At 39.1% G+C, this 18,431-nt stretch overlaps 1 protein-coding gene across 1 annotated transcript; it reads right to left on the bottom strand.

Annotated features, from left to right (window-relative positions):
* Positions 1 to 3,255: 3,255 nt before the first annotated feature.
* On the bottom strand, positions 3,256 to 8,274 carry LOC143261737 (uncharacterized; the record flags this gene model as incomplete). The annotated part of the gene is made up of 4 exons (XM_076527964.1): positions 3,256 to 3,466; positions 4,165 to 4,880; positions 4,930 to 7,811; positions 8,047 to 8,274. Coding segments are annotated over 4 exons (4,037 nt in total), but the record flags the coding sequence as incomplete, so codon positions are not given.
* Positions 8,275 to 18,431: the final 10,157 nt, after the last annotated feature.

The following is an 18,431-nucleotide window of genomic DNA, read 5'->3' on the forward strand; positions in this document are numbered from 1 at the left end:
CTACTTTCAGATTCTGCCGATACTAATGATATAGATTCAAATTCAGCAGAAACATATGATTTAGCTACTAATTCGAACCAAAAGGTATGATTTGGCTTCAATTTCTGTCGAAATAGACGATTAAGCTTCAAATTTAGCAGATGCAGCTGATTTAGCCTCAGATTCTTCCGATATACATGATATAGCTTCAAGGTCATCCGAAACATATGAGTTAGTTTCAATTTAAGACTAAGCGTACGATTTGGCTTCAATTTATGTCGAAACATAAGTTTAATCTTCACATTTAGCAGTGACCGCTGATGTAGCTCCAGATTCAGCCGATACTAATGATGTAGATTCAAATCCAGTCGAAACATATGATATAGCTACTAATTCATACTAAACGTAGGATTTGTCTCCAAATTCTGCCGAAACATACGATTAAGCTTCAAATTTAGCAGCTGCAGCTGATTATGCCACAGATTCAGCCTATACACATGATATAGCTTCAGTGTCATCTGAAACATATGAGTTAGATTCAATATAAGACTAAACGTATGATTTGGCTTCAATTTCTGTCGAAACATACGATTAAGCAACAAATTTAGTAGATACAGCTGATCTACATTCAGATTCTGCCGATACTAATGATATAGATTCAAATTCAGCAGAAACATATGATTTAGCTACTAATTCGACCCAAAAGGTACGTTTTGGCTTCAATTTCTGTCGAAACAGACGACGATTAAGCTTCAAATTTAGCCGCAAGAGCTGATTTAGCCTCAGATTCAGCCGATATCCATAATGTAGCTTCAAGGTCATCCGAAACATATGAGTTAGTTTCAATTTAAGACTAATCGTATGATTTGGCTTCAATTTCTGTCGAAGCATACGATTAAGATTCAAATTTAGCAGATACAGCTGATTCAGCCACAGATTCAGCCGATCCTCATAATATTGCTTCAACGTCATACGAAACATATGACTTAGTTCAGTTTAAGACTAAGCGTACGATATGGCTTCAATTTCTGTCGAAACATACGATTAGTCTTCGAATTTTGCAGAGACCGCTGATTTAGCACCAGATTCTGCCGATACTCATGATATAGATTCGAATTCAGCCGAAACATATGAATTTGAAACTAAATCGTTTGTTTCGCATGGATTCGAAGCTGTATCTTGCATTTCGCACGAATTTGAAAATCGTGTATTTCGCACGAATTTGAAGCGAAATCGTGTATTTCGCATGATATCCAAGCTAAATCGTTTGTTTCGTATGGAATCGAAGCTAAATCGTGTCTTTCGCGTGAATTTGAAGCTAAATGGATCATTTCGCATGAATTTGAAGCTAATTGGTTCATTTCCCATGAATTTGAAGCTAACTGGTTCATATCGCTTGTATTTGAAGCTAAATGGTTCATTTCGCATGAATTTGATGCTAACTCGTTTGTTTCGCATGGAATCGGAGCTAAATCGTGTATTTCGCATGAATTTGAAGCTAAATTGTTCATTTCGCATGAATTTGAAACTAAATCGTTTGTTTCGTGTGGATTCGAAGCTGAATCTTGAATTTCGCATGAATCTGAAGCTAATTGGTTCATTTCGCATGCATTTGAAGCTAAATCGTTTGTTTCGCATGGATTCGGAGCTGTATCTTGCATTTCGCACGAATTTGAAAATCGGGTATTTCGCCCGAATTGGAAGCGAAATCGTGTATTTCGCACGATTTTGATGCGAAATCGTGCATTTCGCATGATATTGATGTTAAATCGTTTGGTTCGCGTAGATTTGAAGCTAAATCGTTTGTTTCGCATGGAATCGAATCAATATCGTATATTTCACATGATATTCTAGACAAATCGTGAGTTTCCCGTGGATTTGAAGCTAAATCGTGTATTTGGCATGAATTTGAAGCTAAACCATGTGTTTCGAAAGAATTTGAAGCTAAATCTTGTGTATCGCTTGAATGTGAAGCTAAATCATTTGTTTCGCATTGATTTGAAGCTAAACCATGTGTTTCGCATGAATTTGAAGCTATATCATGTGTGTCGCATTAATTTTAACCGACATCATGTGTTTCGCATAAATTTAAAGCTTAAGTCATGTGTTTCGCATTAATATAAACCTAAATCATGTATTTTGCAAACATTTGAAAATAAATCAAACGTGTAGTCTGCATTTGGAGCTAAATCATTTGTTTCGCTTGGATCTGAAGCTAACTCGTTTGTTTCGCATGCAGTTGAAGCCATCTCATGTATATCACAAGTATCTGAAACTAATCCATTTGTTTGGCATGAATGTAAAGCTAAATCATGTGTTCCGCATGCATTTGAAGCTACATCATATGTGTTGAGGACTCATCAGATGGATGACAGAGGTCCTCTGAATATTGCACTTGGTGCTGACTAACTCGACGGACCACCCACTGATGTGGGACTAAATGAATAACTAGTCACTCTTTTTGCGAATGCTCACTTTATTTGTAACGCGCAACCTAACCGTTACGCGTATCTCTCTATGTCTTCTGTACTGTGCTGTCTGAATATCTAAAGTGTTCTGTTTTTGGGGGCCTTGCCTCCTCCCCTTCGTGGAGTCGTAAAATCCCCGGCCATCCCTTCCAAAGTGCCCGAAGCACGTTGTCTCTGGTGGGGATGTCTGCGTGGGCCACTTGCGCTTGTGGGTGGACGGGTGTTTGGAAATGCGGGGAAATTCCAGCTGGCCAGGATTGCCGATGCCGATACCTGTCAGCCGATTCCCTGTTCCCTTAAGCTTGGGGCTTTATGGTAAGGGTTTCCTCAACCTAAATGATGGCATGACCTTCATCATTCTAAAACCTATTTAATTTATGTGTCAAATGATGGCTGCAGACCAGTCCGCTAAATAAATTGCCATCGCCCTAAACGGATTACTAAAAAACTCATAAATGGTCGGCCGTACCATAAAGCCATTTCCAAACCTCTTACCTTAAAATGCCGCCCACCTTGAACATGCATCGCATGTTCAACGATGTCTACATTTGATAAGCTATATAACTGTAAGCTTATGATATGATTACAATCTACGTATTCTGTGTGAATATTACAATATTTACAATGATCGAAATTTACACTATACATAGTTGCGCTACACCTCGTGTGACATTTCTAAGTGATCTAAGGGTATTATGCAAAGTTTTGTCACGGGTCGTTTAGTTGTTCCGGTTGACGTTCTGACTGTTGCGACACGAATCACTCCATCTGTACCAGGGTGTACCTGAACGATTCTCCCCATGCTCCACTATAACGGGGGTAGATTGTCCTCCTTGATGATGACCAAGGAATCCACGGCTAATTTCGACGTGGTGGAATGCTGCCATTTGTGTCGTTGCTGTAACTGTATGCATTCCCGCTGCCACCTTTGCCAGAAATGCTGGACCATTTGCTGGATTAGCTGGTATCTGTTGAGTCGAGTGACCTTGATATCTCGTAGGTCATGAGATGGCAGTGTTCTAAGGGCAGTACCAATTTAAAAACGCCCAGGGGTCAAAGGGTTTAGGTCTGTGGGATCTGAGGATAATGGTGAAAGTGGACGTGAATTTAAACAGGATTCTATTTACGTCAGTAACGTATATAGCTCTTCGAACGTGAGCCTCTGATCTCCTATAACGCGTGTGAGGTGGTATTTAGCCGATTTGACCGCTCCCTCTCACAATCCACCAAAGTGTGGAGAGTGCGGAGGAATTCGATGGATTCCTGACTTATTGCGATTGCAATTTTTTCGTTGTGTGGTTTGTCTTTAATTAAGGTATTTAGCTCAACTAGCTCGTTTCGCGCCCCAATGAAGTTTGTACCGTTATCGGATACGATACAATGACATCGTCCCCGTCGGGCAATAAAACGCCGGAAACAGTTTATGAATGCGTCGGTACTCAAGTCGGTAGCTGATTCTAAATGTACGGCCTTCGTAACGAAACATACACAAATGCATAGGTCTGCCTTGACTGTTACCTTGCTTCTCGTTCTCTCTTTTATAAAAAATGGGCCTGCGTAATCGACTCTACAGGTAGAAAAGGGTCGCGCTGGGGTGACTCTCGACGCAGGTAATTGACCCATCTGATTGGTTTGACTCAATGGGTTTGTTTTAAAGCACCGTACACATTTCCGTATGTTTCGTTTTACATTATGTTTTGCTGAGACTAACGAATACCTTGTTTGTAATGATGTTAATACAGCCTGACATCCCGCATGCATTAACCTGTGATGTTCGCATTTGATTATTAAATCCGTTAATGGATGCTTTGATGGCAATATGATCGGACGTTTTTGATCGTAGTCTATGGGTGCGTTGGATAGTTCTCCGCCCACCCTGAGTAGTCCGCCATTGTCTAGAAATACATTTAGGGACCGTAGCGCACTGGAATTTGGAAGTGCTTGTTGCGTTTGTACTAATCTGATCTCTGTCGAAAATGCCCCCCTTTGCGCAAGTAATTCCAAACGTGTTCTCGCTGTATTGATTTCTATTGTTGTCAATGGACCCGTTATTAGCGAACCTGATGCGTCACCTTCTAATTTTTTAACTCGGTTTCTCATAATTTTGGCAAATCTGAGACAGTATGCTATGCTTCTGAGTAATCGCGTATAGGTTGAAAATCTCCTGACAATGCTACTCTCTGCAGTCGATCTAGTCAACATAGCCGGTTTCCTTTCCTTCTCTTCCGATACGTCGATAGGGTTATCTAACGCGCTAGGCCATAGACTTGAGCTCTGACGTAACCAGATGGGACCGTCCCACCAAATGGTTGTGTTCTGGAATGTACCTGGTTTCGTGCCTCGCGTACCTTGAATTTGCGATACTCTATTGGCTACGAAGGTTTTCCATCTGTTTGGGGAGCTTCGAAGCCAGGGCGAGAGTGATCGTCGAATCTGTCCACAGGTATTCCTTAAACTTTACTGTCTCTAATGCTATTCTAACCTTGTTTACTACATTTGCTAGTAATAATGCACCGCATAATTCTAATCTCGGTAATGAAATGGTTGTGAGCGGTGCTACTCTGGACTTTGCACATAATAAGCGCGTTACCCAACTACCTGACAGATCCCGAGAACGCAGGTAAACACAAGCCCCGTACGCCTTCTCGGACGCGTTTGAAAACCCGTGCAGTTCTATATCATCTAAACACTCTGAAATTGCACATCGCGAGATGTTCATTGCTCCTACCTTGCTAACATCTTGGCGGTATTGGAGCCATTGACTATGCAGGTTCTGCGGTATTGATTGATCCCAACCTATCTGAGTCTGCCATAGTTGTTGTAGGATCAATTTTGCGATTATTACAATGGGGGATATTAGTCCTAACGGGTCAAAAATTTGAGCTATTTCAGAATTAATAGTACGTTTTGTGACACGCTGGTTCTGTGGGGATTCTACTCTAAACATTAAGTTGTCGATCGGTGGTGACCACAAAAGGCTTAACGTTTTTGGGTCTTTATCCACGGCGATTTCGCGATTTCTCTCTGTACTGTCTGTTGCTGTTACTGTCGGGCAATTGCTTACCCATTTACGAAGGTCTATACCTGCTTGTGATAGAATTTGCGTCAGCTCCCTTTTCAGCGTTTCTATTTCCTGTTCTGTTTGAGCCCCAGTTAATAAATCGTCTACATAAAAATCATTGATTAAAACTTTACTGCTCGTCGGAAATGTGTGAGCACAGGTTAGTCCAATTTCGTGCAGTGTACGAGTCGCTAGGAATGGAGCGGATGCTGTACCATAAGTTACTGTGTTTAACTCGTATTCTTGGACTGGAAGATGGGACTGTGCTCGCCACAAAAGTCTTTGATACTTCCAATCTGCTGGATGAACTAAAATTTGTCGATACATTTTAGCAATATCGGTCGACAGGACGTACTTATTATATCGAAAAGGAATTAAAATGGAAATTAAATCGCTTTGAACTGTAGGGCCCACTAATTGGATGTCGTGTAATGCAAGGTCTGATGAGGATATTGCTGATCCATCGAACACAACACGAAGCTTCGTTGTCGTGCTGCCTTCCTTGAATACAGCGTGGTGGGGAAGATAGTAGGCGGATTGCTCGTGTGTACCTTCTACAATGCGCGACATATGCCCTAACGTCTCATATTCTGACATGAATTCTGTATACTGCTGTCCTTTTTCTGGGTATCTTGCTAACCTCCTCTCTAACGAATATAATCGCCGTTCAGCTTGCGCTCGCGAAGTACCTAATTCATTTGCGTTGGATTTAAACGGTATTCTAACGATATATCTACCGTCCGTGTCTCGTCTCATGGTTTCCCTAAAATGTGCCTCGCATTCATCGATTACCCTCGTATCGCTTGGGGTTAGTTCCTCTACATCCCAAAACCTCTCTAATTGAGATTGTAGGTCATTGAGTGTGGCTAAACAACACTTATTGTCTTGTGATAATTTCTTGTCTGCCCAGGTAGAAGTGCCTCCCAAAACCCAACTGAGTTGGGTTTTTTGCAAGAGCAGGTTGGAAGTTGATTTATGTTGACCGACATATAGCAGTGTCCAAAATAGACCTGCTCCAATGAGCATATCTATTGGCCGTTGTAAATAGAATTCTGGATCGGCTAGCTCTATATGACTTGGAATTTCTATTTTTTCTCTATTTATCTGAAAATTGGGCATGTCTGACGTGATGGTTTCTATTGACTGACCCCCTTTGTCTTTGACATAAACTATTGCTGTCGATAATACGGCATGCCCTATTGTATTTGCTACGTTAGCTGTGAGTACTGGGGGTTCTCGCGAATCTGACTCTCCTGTAACCGCGTAGCCTTCTTCTACGCGTTTGAATTCGGAATTATGTAATAAGGAATGATGCTTCCTTCCACACTGTTTGCAATGACTCCGTGTACACGCCCGTACCCGATGTCCCGATGACAAACAATTGAAGCACAGCCGGGCTTCTTGCACTATCTTTGTTTTTTTATTTAAATCGCCGTTTTTAAATTTCTCACAGTTATATATTGCGTGATTAGCCTTGCATACGGGGCACCCGGCTGAGTTAACCACATGCGAAGCTATGTAGTTGTAACGAGGGGTATTATTTGTTCCTCGAGGTCGCTGGTCGACCCTGGGTGCAGCTACCTGAACACTGACCGCGATATTTGATAAATATTTGGAACGTTCTTCTATAAATGCAGATAATGGACCAAATGTAGGCATTTCCGACTGAGATATTATTCTCTTTTCCCATTCTCTCATGGACACTTGACCTAACTTTCTGGACAATAATGGAACTAACATGGTATCCCAAGTTTCAACCGATTCACCCAAAGACATTAACGCTATTCTATGATTTGTAGCTTCGTCAAGAAATTCCCGCAATGTGATGTCTGATTCCCTTTGAATGGATTTTAAATCAAGTAATGAATTTACATGGTGCCGCTTGATTCTTGTGGAATCTTCATATCGCGACTTCAGTAATTCCCATGCATGTCTGTAATTTGTTCCGGACACGCCTAACGCTTGAATCACACGAGCCGCTACCCCCTTGAGTGCGGTATTTAAATAATGGAACCGTTGTATGTCTGTTAATGAATTGTTCCCGTGAATCACTGATGTAAATGTGTCTTTAAATTTCAACGAATCACTGTAATTGCCATCAAAGGAAGGCAGTTGCAGTGTCGGTAATCTAACGTTTATTGCGGTATCTGTCGTCTGCGCGGATATCGGGCTGTTCGTGGTTACCCTACTCTGCTCCGGAGTGGCGCGGGCAATGAATATTTCGACTTGATCTATCAAATCAAAATACGCCGTCTCGAGTTCTTCGCGCTCGATCGCGAATGCTGCTTCGGCGTCCGTTCCAGCTACGAGTATTTCGATTCTCGTTTGAACTCTATTAAAATTGTCAAGGAGACATACATTTGCATCTAACCGTTTCTAAAGAGAGCCCACCGAGGTCGTGATCGCGAATTTGCCAAGAAATGTCTTAAACCACGTGAGTGCAGCCTTGACCGTTCCGCGCTCGATCATCAACGATTTGAGATCTTCCGCCATAGTGATTTACTGATGCAAAAATGGGACTATAAAGGTACTTATCACTTGGGCTGGGATACATGGTACTGCTGTCGATGCAATGATGTTGAGCTGCTGCGTGATTGTCCTGCTGTGGTGCTGGACTTCTGTGATGTTGCACTGCCCTGAAGCTATATGCACTGCCTTCTCTGGATGCTGTGGCCTCCGGAAGAAACTCGTCACTGAGCTCCTGAGATTCCTGATTGAAGCCAGGTGTTGGTGCTCTCGTGATACACTGTACTGCGTGGCTGTAGCCTATGATGACCTGTCACTTCGTCTGTGCGTTCTCATATCCGGCTCGAAGGACCAAATGTTGAGTCATCAGAAGGATGACGGAGATCCCCTGAATATTGCACTTGGTGCCGACTAACTCGAAGGACCACCCACTGATGTGGAACTAAATGAATAACTAGTCACTCTGATTGCGAATGCTCACTTTATTTGTAACGTGCAACCTAACCGTTACGCGTATCTCTCTATGTCTTCTGTACTGTGCTGTCTGAATGTCTAAAGTGTTCTGTTTTTTGGGGCCTTGCCTCCTCCCCTTCGTGGAGTCGTAAAATCCCCGGCCATCCCTTCCAAAGTGCCCGAAGCACGTTGTCTCTGGTGGGGATGACTGCGTGGGTCACTTGCGCTTGCGGGTGGACCGGTGTTTGGAAATGCGGGGAAATTCCAGCTGGCCAGGATTGCCGATGCCGATACCTGGCGGCCGATTCCCTGTTCCCTTAGCCTTGGGGCTTTATGGTAAGGGTTTCCTGAACCTAACTGATGGCATGACCTTCATCATCCTTAAACCTATATAATTTATGTGTCAAATGATAGCTGCAGACCGGTCCGCTAAATAAATTGCCATCGCCCTAAACGGATGACTAAAAAACGCATAAATGGTCGGCCGTACCATAAAGCCATTTCCAAACCTCTTACCTTAACAATGTGTATTGGAATAATTTGAAGTTAAATCATGTATTTCGCATGAATTTGAAGATAAGTCAAGTGTTTCGCATTAATTTAAAACTAAATCATGTATTTTGTAAAGATTTGAAGAAAAATCAAATGCATAGCCTGAATTTGAAGCTAAATCAAATGTTTCGCTTGGATTTGAAACTAACTCGTCTGTTTCGCCTGCATTTGATGCTGTATCACTTATATCGCCGGTATCCGAAGCTAAATCATTTGTTTCGCATGGATTTGAAGCTAAGACATCTAGATCGCACGGATTTGAAGCTAATTCTTCTACATCGTATTGATTTGAAGATAAATCATGTGTTTCGCTTGGATTTGAAACTAAGCCTTCTACTTCGCATTGACTTGAAGATAAAGCATGTGTTTCGCATGGATTTGATGCTAACTCGTTTGTTTCGCATGCAGTTGAAGCTATATCACTTATATCGCATGTATCTGAACCTAAATCATTTGTTTCGCATGGATTTGAAGCTAAGCCTTCTACTTTGTATCGATTGGAAGCTAAATGATATGTATTGCGTGGGTTTTAAAGCTACCTCGTTTGATTCGCCAGCATTTGTAGCTATATCACTTATATCCCAAGTGTTTGAAGCTAAATCATTTGTTTCGCATGGATTACAAGCTAAACCCTCTACATCGCATTGATTTGAAGCTAAATCATGTGTTTCGCTTGGATTTGAAGCTAACTCGTTGGTTTCGCATGCATTTGAAGCTATTTCATTTATACCGCAAGTATATGAATCTATATCATTCGTTTCGCATGGATTTGAAGCTAAAGCTTCTTCTTCGCATTGATTGGAAGCTAAATCATGTGTTTTGCATGGATTTGAAGCCAAGCCTTCAACTTCGTATTGATTTGAAGCTAAATCATGTGTTTCGCTTTTTTTGAAGCTAACTCATTTGTATCGCCTTCATTTGATGCTATATCACTTATACCGCAAGTATCTAAAGCTAAATCATTTGTTTCGCATGGATTTGAAGCTAAACCTTCTACATAGCTTTGATTTGAAACTTAATCATGTGTTTTGCATGGATTTGAAGCTAACTCGTTTGTTTCACCAGCATTAGAAGCTATATCGCTTATATCGCAAGTTTCTGAACCTAAATTATTTGATTCGCATGGATTTGAAGCTAAACCTTCTACTTCGCATTGATTTGAAGCTAAATAATGTGTATCGCATGGATTTTGAAGCTAACTCGATTGATACGTCTGCATTTGAAGCTATATCACTTATATCTCAAGTGTTTGAAGCTAAATCACGTGTTTCGCATGGATTTGAAGCTAACTCGTTTGTTTCTCCTGCGATTGAAGCTATATCACATATATCGCAAGTATCTGAAGCTAAACCATTTGTGTCGCATGGATTTGAAGCTAAACCTTCTACTTCGCATTGATTTGAAGCTAAATAATGTGTATCGCATGGATTTTGAAGCTAACTCGATTGATACGTCTGCATTTGAAGCTATATCACTTATATCTCAAGTGTTTGAAGCTAAATCACGTGTTTCGCATGGATTTGAAGCTAACTCGTTGGTTTCGCATGCATTTGAAGCTATTTCATTTATACCGCAAGTATATGAATCTAAATCATTCGTTTCGCATGGATTTGAAGCTAAAGCTTCTTCTTCGCATTGATTGGAAGCTAAATCATGTGTTTTGCATGGATTTGAAGCTAACTCGTTTGTTTCCCCTGCATTTGAATCTATATCACTTATATCGCAAGTATCTGAAGCTAAAACATTTGTTTCGCATGGATTTGAATCTAAGACATTTAGTTCGCACTGATTTGAAGCTAAATCATGAATTTCGCTTGGATTTGAAGCTATACCTTCTACATAGCATTTATTTGAAGCTTAATCATGTGTTTTGCATGGATTTGAAGCTAACTCGTTTGTTTCACCAGCATTAGAAGCTATATCGCTTATATCGCAAGTTTCTGAACCTAAATCATTTGATTCGCATGGATTGGAAGCTAAGCATTCTACTTCGTATCGATTTGTAGCTAAATGATATGTATCGCGTGGATTTTGAAGCTAACTCGGTTGTTTCGTCTGCATTTGAAGCTATATCACTTATATCCCAAGTGTATGAAGCTAAATCATTTGGGTCGCATGGAATTGGAGCTAACTCGTTTGTTTCGTCTGCATTTGAAGCTATATTAGTTATATCGCAAGTTTCTGATGCTAAAACATTTGTTTCGCATGGATTTGAATCTAAGACATTTAGTTCGCACTGATTTGAAGCTAAATCATGAATTTCTCTTGGATTTGAAGCTAAACCCTCTACATCGCTTTGATTTGAAGCTAAATCATGTGTTTTGCATGGATTTGATGCTAACTCGTTCGTTTCCCCTGCATTTGGAGCTATTTCAGTTATATCGCAAGTATCTGATGCTAAATCATTTGTTTCGCATGGATTTGAAGCTAAAACTTCTACATCGCATTCATTTGAAGCTAAATCATGTGATTCGATTCGATTTGAAGCTAATTTGTTTGTTTCACCTGCATTTGAAGCTATATCACTTATATTCGCAAGTATTTGAAACTAAATCTTTCGTTTCGCCTGCATTTGATGCTACATCACTTATATCGCAAGTATCTGCAGCTAAATCATATGTTTCGCATGGATTTGAAGCTAACCTTCTACATCGCATTGATTTGCAGCAAAATCATGTGTTTCGCATGGATTTGAAGCCAAGCCTTCAACTTCGTATTGATTTGAAGCTAAATCATGTTTATCGCATGGATTTTGTAGCTAACTCGATTGATACGTCTGCATTTGAAGCTATATCACTTATATCCCAAGTGTTTGAAGCTAAATCATGTGTTTCGCATGGATTTGAAGCTAACTCGTTTGTTTCTCCTGCGATTGAAGCTATATCACATATATCGCAAGTATCTGAAGCTAAATCATTTGTGTCGCATGGATTTGAAGCTAAACCTTCTACATAGCTTTGATTTGAAGCTAAATCATGTGTTTCGCTTGGATTTGAAGCTTACTCGTTGGTTTCGCATGCATTTGAATCTATGTCATTTATACTGCAAGTATATGAATCTAAATCATTCGTTTCGCATGGATTTGAAGCTAAAGCTTCTTCTTCGCATTGATTGGAAGCTAAATCATGTGTTTTGCATGGATTTGGAGGTATGTCGTTTGTTTCGCCTGCATTTGAATCTTTTTCATTTATACCGCAAGTATCTAAAGCTAAAACATTTGTTTCGCATGGATTTGAATCTGAGACATTTAGTTCGCACTGATTTGAAGCTAAATCATGAATTTCGCTTGGATTTGAAGCTATACCTTTTACATAGCATTGATTTGAAGCTTAATCATGTGTTTTGCATGGATTTGAAGCTAACTCGTTTGATTCAACAGCATTAGAAGCTATATCGCTTATATCGCAAGTTTCTGAACCTAAATCATTTGATTCGCATGGATTGGAAGCTAAGCATTCTACTTCGTATCGATTTGTAGCTAAATGATATGTATCGCGTGGATTTTGAAGCTAACTCGGTTGTTTCGTCTGCATTTGAAGCTATATCAGTTATATAGCAAGTATGTGAAGCTATATCATTTGTTTCGCATGGATTTGAAGCTATATCACTTATATACCAAGCGTTTGAAAGTAAATCATTTGTTTCGCATGGATTTGAAGCTAAACCTTCATACATCGCATTGCTTTGAAGCTAAATCATGTGATTCGCTTGGATTTGAAGCTAACTCGTTTGTTTCGTCGGCATTTGAAGCTATATCACTTATATCGCAAGTAGCTGATGCTTGATCATTTGTGTCGCTTGGATTTGATGCTAACCCTTCTACATAGCATTGAATTGAAGCTGAATCATGTGTTTTGCATGAATTTGATGCTAACTCGTTTGTTTCTCCTGCATTTGAAGCTATATCACTTATACCGCATGTATCTGATGCTAAATCAATTGTATCGGATGGATTTGAAACTAATCCTTCTACTTCGAATTGATTTGAAGCTAAATCATGTGTTTCGCATGGATTTGAAGCTAACTCGATTGTTTCGCATGCTGTTGAAGCTATATCACCTATATCCCAAGTGTATGAAACTCAATCATTTGCTTCGCATGGATTTAAAGCTAAACCTTCCACCTCGCATTGATTTGCAGCTAAATCTTGTGTTTCGCATGGATTTGAAGCTAAACCTTATACTTCGCATTGATTTGTTGCTAAATCATGTGTTTCGCATGGAATTGTAGCTAACTGGTTTGTTTCTTCTTCATTTGAAGCTATGCCACTTATATCGCAAGTATCTGAAGCTAAATCATTGGTTTCGCATGTATTTGAAGCTAAACTTTCTACATTGCATTGATTTACTGCTAAATCATGTGTTTCGAAAGATTTGAAGCTAACTCGTTTGTTTCGCCTGCATTTGAGGCTGTATCACATATATCGCAAGTATCTTAAGCTAAATCATTTGTATCGCATGGATTTGAAGCCAAACTTTCTACATCGCATTGATTTGAAGCTAAATCATGTGATGCGCTTGGATTGGAAACTAACTCGTTTGTTTCGAGTGCATTTGAAGCTGTATCACATATATTCCAAGCGTTTGAAGCTAAATCATTTGTTTCGCATGGATTTGAAGCTATATCACTTATATACCAAGCGTTTGAAAGTAAATCATTTGTTTCGCATGGATTTGAAGCTAAACCTTCTACATCGCATTGATTTGAAGCCAAATCATGTGATCCGCATGGATTGGAAGCTAACTCGTTGGTTTCGTCTGCATTTGAAGCTATATCACTTCTATCCCAAGTGTTTGAAGCTAAATCATTTGTTTCGCATGGATTTGAAGATAAACCTTCTACATCGCATTGATTTAAAGCTAAATCATTTGTTTCGCATGGATTTGGAGCTAACTCGTTTATTTCGTCTGCATTTGTAGCTGTATCACTTATATCGCAAGTATCTGAAGCTAAATCATTTGTTTCGCATGGATTTGAAGCTAAGCCTTCTACTTCGCATGGATTTAAAGCTAAATCATGTGTTTCGCATGGATTTAAAGCTAAATCATGTGTTTCGCTTGGATTTGAAGCTAAACCTTCTACATCGCATTTATTTGAAGCTAAATCATGTGTTTTGCATGGATTTGAAGCTAATCCTTCTACATCGCATTGATTTGCAGCTAAATCATGTGTTTCGTATGGATTTGAAGCTAACTCGTTTGTTTCGTCTGCATTTGAAGCTATATCATTTATATCCCAAGTGTTTGAAGCTAAATCATTTGTTTCGCATGGATCTGAAGCTAAAGCTTCTAAATCGCATTGATTTAAAGGTAAATCATGGGATTTGCTTGGCTTTGTAGCTAACTCGTTAGTTTCGTCTGCATTTGAAGCTATATCACATATATCGCTAGTATCTGAAGCTAAATCATTTGTGTCGCAAGGATTTGAAGCTAAACCTTCTACATCGCATTGATTTGAAGCTTAATCATGTGTTTCGCTTGGATTTGAAGCTAACTCGTTCGTTTCGTCTGCATTTGATGCTATATCACTTATATCGCAAGTGTTTAAAGCTAAATCATTTGTTTCGCATGGATTTGAAGCTAACTCGTTCGTTTCGTCTGCATTTGATGCTATATCACTTATATCGCAAGTGTTTGAAGCTAAATCATTTGTTTCGCATGGATTTGAAGCTAAACCTTCTACATCGCATTGATTTGAAGCTAAATCATGTGATTCGCTAGGATTGGAAGCTATGTCGTTTGTTTCGTCTGCATTTGAAGCTGTATCACCTATATCGCAAGTATCTGAATCTAAATCATTTGTGTGTCATAGATTTGAAGCAAAACCTTCTACATCGTATTGATTTGCAGCTAAATCTTGTGTTTCGCATGGATTTGAAGCTAACTCGTCTGTTTCGTCTGCATTTGAAGCTATATCACTTATGTCCCAGGTGTTTGAAAGTAAATTATTTGTGTCGCCTGGATTTGAAGTTAAACCTTCTAAATCGCATTGATTTGAAGCTAAATCGTGTGATTCGCTTGGATTTGAAGCTAACTCGTTTGATTCCCCTGCATTTGAAACTATATCACTTATATCGCAACTATCTGATATTAAATCATTTGTTTCGCATGGATTTGGAGCTAAACATTCTACATCGCATTGATTTAAGCTAAATCATGTGTTTCGCATGGATTTGAAGCTAACTCGTTCGTTTCGTCTGCATTTGATGCTATATCTCTTATATCGCTAGTGTTTAAAGCTAAATCATTTGTTTCGCATGTATTTGAAGCTAACTCGTTAGTTTCGCCTGCATTTGAAGCAATATCAATGTATCGCAAGTAACTGAACCTAAATCATTTGTTTCGCATGGATTTGAAGCTAAGCCTTCTACTTCGTATCGATTTGAAGTTAAATGATATGTATCGCATGGATTTTGGAGCTTCCCCGTTTGATTCGTCTGCATTTCCTGCTGTATCACTTATATCCCAAGTGTTTGTAGGTAAATCATTTGTTTCGCATGGATTTGAAGCTAAACCTTCTACATCGCATTGATTTAAAGCTTAATCATGTGTTTGGCTTGGATTTGAAGCTATAGCTTCTACATCGCTTTGATTTGAAGCTAAATCATGTGTTTTGCATGGATTTGATGCTAACTCGTTTGTTTCCCATGCATTTGAAGCTATATCAGTTATATCGTAAGTATCTCATGCTAAATCAATTGTTTCGCATGGATTTGAAGCTAAACATTCTACATCGCATTGATTTAAGCTAAATCATGTGTTTCGCATGGATTTGAAGCTAACTCGTTCGTTTCGTCTGCATTTGATGCTATATCACTTATATCGCAAGTGTTTAAAGCTAAATCATTTGTTTCGCATGTATTTGAAGCTAACTCGTTAGTTTCGCCTGCATTTGAAGCAATATCAATCTATCGAAAGTAACTGAACCTAAATCATTTGTTTCGCATGGATTTGAAGCTAAGCCTTCTACTTCGTATCGATTTGAAGTTAAATGATATGTATCGCATGGATTTTGGAGCTTCCCCGTTTGATTCGTCTGCATTTCCTGCTGTATCACTTATATCCCAAGTGTTTGTAGGTAAATCATTTGTTTCGCATGGATTTGAAGCTAAACCTTCTACATCGCATTGATTTGCAGCTAAATCATGTGTTTCGCATGGATTTGAAGCTAACTCGTTCGTTTCGTCTGCATTTGATGCTGTATCACTTATATCGCAAGTGTTTAAAGCTAAATCATGTGTTTCGCATGGATTTGAAGCTAACTCGTCTGTTTCGTCTGCATTTGAAGCTCTATCACTTATATGCCAGGCATTTGAAAGTAAATTATTTGTTTCGCCTCGATTTGAAGTTAAACCTTCTAAATCGCATTGATTTGAAGCTAAATCGTGTGATTCGCATGGATTTGAAGCTAACTCGTTTGCTTCCCCTGCAATTGAAACTATATCACTTATATCACAACTATCTGAAGCTAAATCATTTTTTTCGCATGGATTTGAAGCTAAACATTCTACATCGGATTGATTTGCAGCTAAATCATGTGTTTCGCATGGATTTCAAGCTACCCCGTTCGATTCGTCTGCATTTACAGCTATATCACTTATATCACAAGTGCTTGAAGCTAAATCATTTGTTTCGCATGGATTTGAAGCTAAACCTTCTACATCGCATTGATTTGAATCTAAACCTTCTACATCGCATTGATTTGAAGCTAAACCTTCTACATCGCATTGATTTGAAGCTTAATCATGTGTTTCGCTTGGATTTGAAGCTATACCTTCTACATCGCTTTGATTAGAAGCTAAATCATGTGTTTCGCATGGATTTGAAGCTAACTCGTCTGTTTCGTCTGCATTTGAAGCTATATCACTTATGTCCCAGGTGTTTGAAAGTAAATTATTTGTGTCGCCTGGATTTGAAGTTAAACCTTCTAAATCGCATTGATTTGAAGCTAAATCGTGTGATTCGCTTGGATTTGAAGCTAACTCGTTTGATTCCCCTGCATTTGATACTATATCACTTATATCGCAACTATCTGATATTAAATCATTTGTTTCGCATGGATTTGGAGCTAAACATTCTACATCGCATTGATTTAAGCTAAATCATGTGTTTCACATGGATTTGAAGCTAACTCGTTCGTTTCGTCTGCATTTGATGCTATATCACTTATATCGCTAGTGTTTAAAGCTAAATCATTTGTTTCGCATGTATTTGAAGCTAACTCGTTAGTTTCGCCTGCATTTGAAGCAATATCAATGTATCGCAAGTAACTGAACCTAAATCATTTGTTTCGCATGGATTTGAAGCTAAGCCTTCTACTTCGTATCGATTTGAAGTTAAATGATATGTATCGCATGGATTTTGGAGCTTCCCCGTTTGATTCGTCTGCATTTCCTGCTGTATCACTTATATCCCAAGTGTTTGTAGGTAAATCATTTGTTTCGCATGGATTTGAAGCTAAACCTTCTACATCGCATTGATTTAAAGCTTAATCATGTGTTTCGCTTGGATTTGAAGCTATAGCTTCTACATCGCTTTGATTTGAAGCTAAATCATGTGTTTTGCATGGATTTGATGCTAACTCGTTTGTTTCCCATGCATTTGAAGCTATATCAGTTATATCGTAAGTATCTCATGCTAAATCATTTGTTTCGCATGGATTTGAAGCTAAACATTCTACATCGCATTGATTTAAGCTAAATCATGTGTTTCGCATGGATTTGAAGCTAACTCGTTCGTTTCGTCTGCATTTGATGCTATATCACTTATATCGCAAGTGTTTAAAGCTAAATCATTTGTTTCGCATGTATTTGAAGCTAACTCGTTAGTTTCGCCTGCATTGGAAGCAATATCAATGTATCGCAAGTAACTGAACCTAAATCATTTGTTTCGCATGGATTTGAAGCTAAGCCTTCTACTTCGTATCGATTTGAAGTTAAATGATATGTATCGCATGGATTTTGGAGCTTCCCCGTTTGATTCATCTGCATTTCCTGCTGTATCACTTATATCCCAAGTGTTTGTAGGTAAATCATTTGTTTCGCATGGATTTGAAGCTAAACCTTCTACATCGCATTGATTTAAAGCTTAATCATGTGTTTCGCTTGGATTTGAAGCTATAGCTTCTACATCGCTTTGATTTGAAGCTAAATCATGTGTTTTGCATGGATTTGATGCTAACTCGTTTGTTTCCCATGCATTTGAAGCTATATCAGTTATATCGTAAGTATCTCATGCTAAATCATTTGTTTCGCATGGATTTGAAGCTAAACATTCTACATCGCATTGATTTAAGCTAAATCATGTGTTTCGCATGGATTTGAAGCTAACTCGTTCGTTTCGTCTGCATTTGATGCTATATCACTTATATCGCATGTGTTTAAAGCTAAATCATTTGTTTCGCATGTATTTGAAGCTAACTCGTTAGTTTCGCCTGCATTTGAAGCAATATCA

The sequence above is a fragment of the Megalopta genalis genome, unplaced genomic scaffold (assembly GCF_051020955.1).
Source record: "Megalopta genalis isolate 19385.01 unplaced genomic scaffold, iyMegGena1_principal scaffold0064, whole genome shotgun sequence".
In the NCBI taxonomy this organism is placed as follows: domain Eukaryota; kingdom Metazoa; phylum Arthropoda; class Insecta; order Hymenoptera; family Halictidae; genus Megalopta; species Megalopta genalis.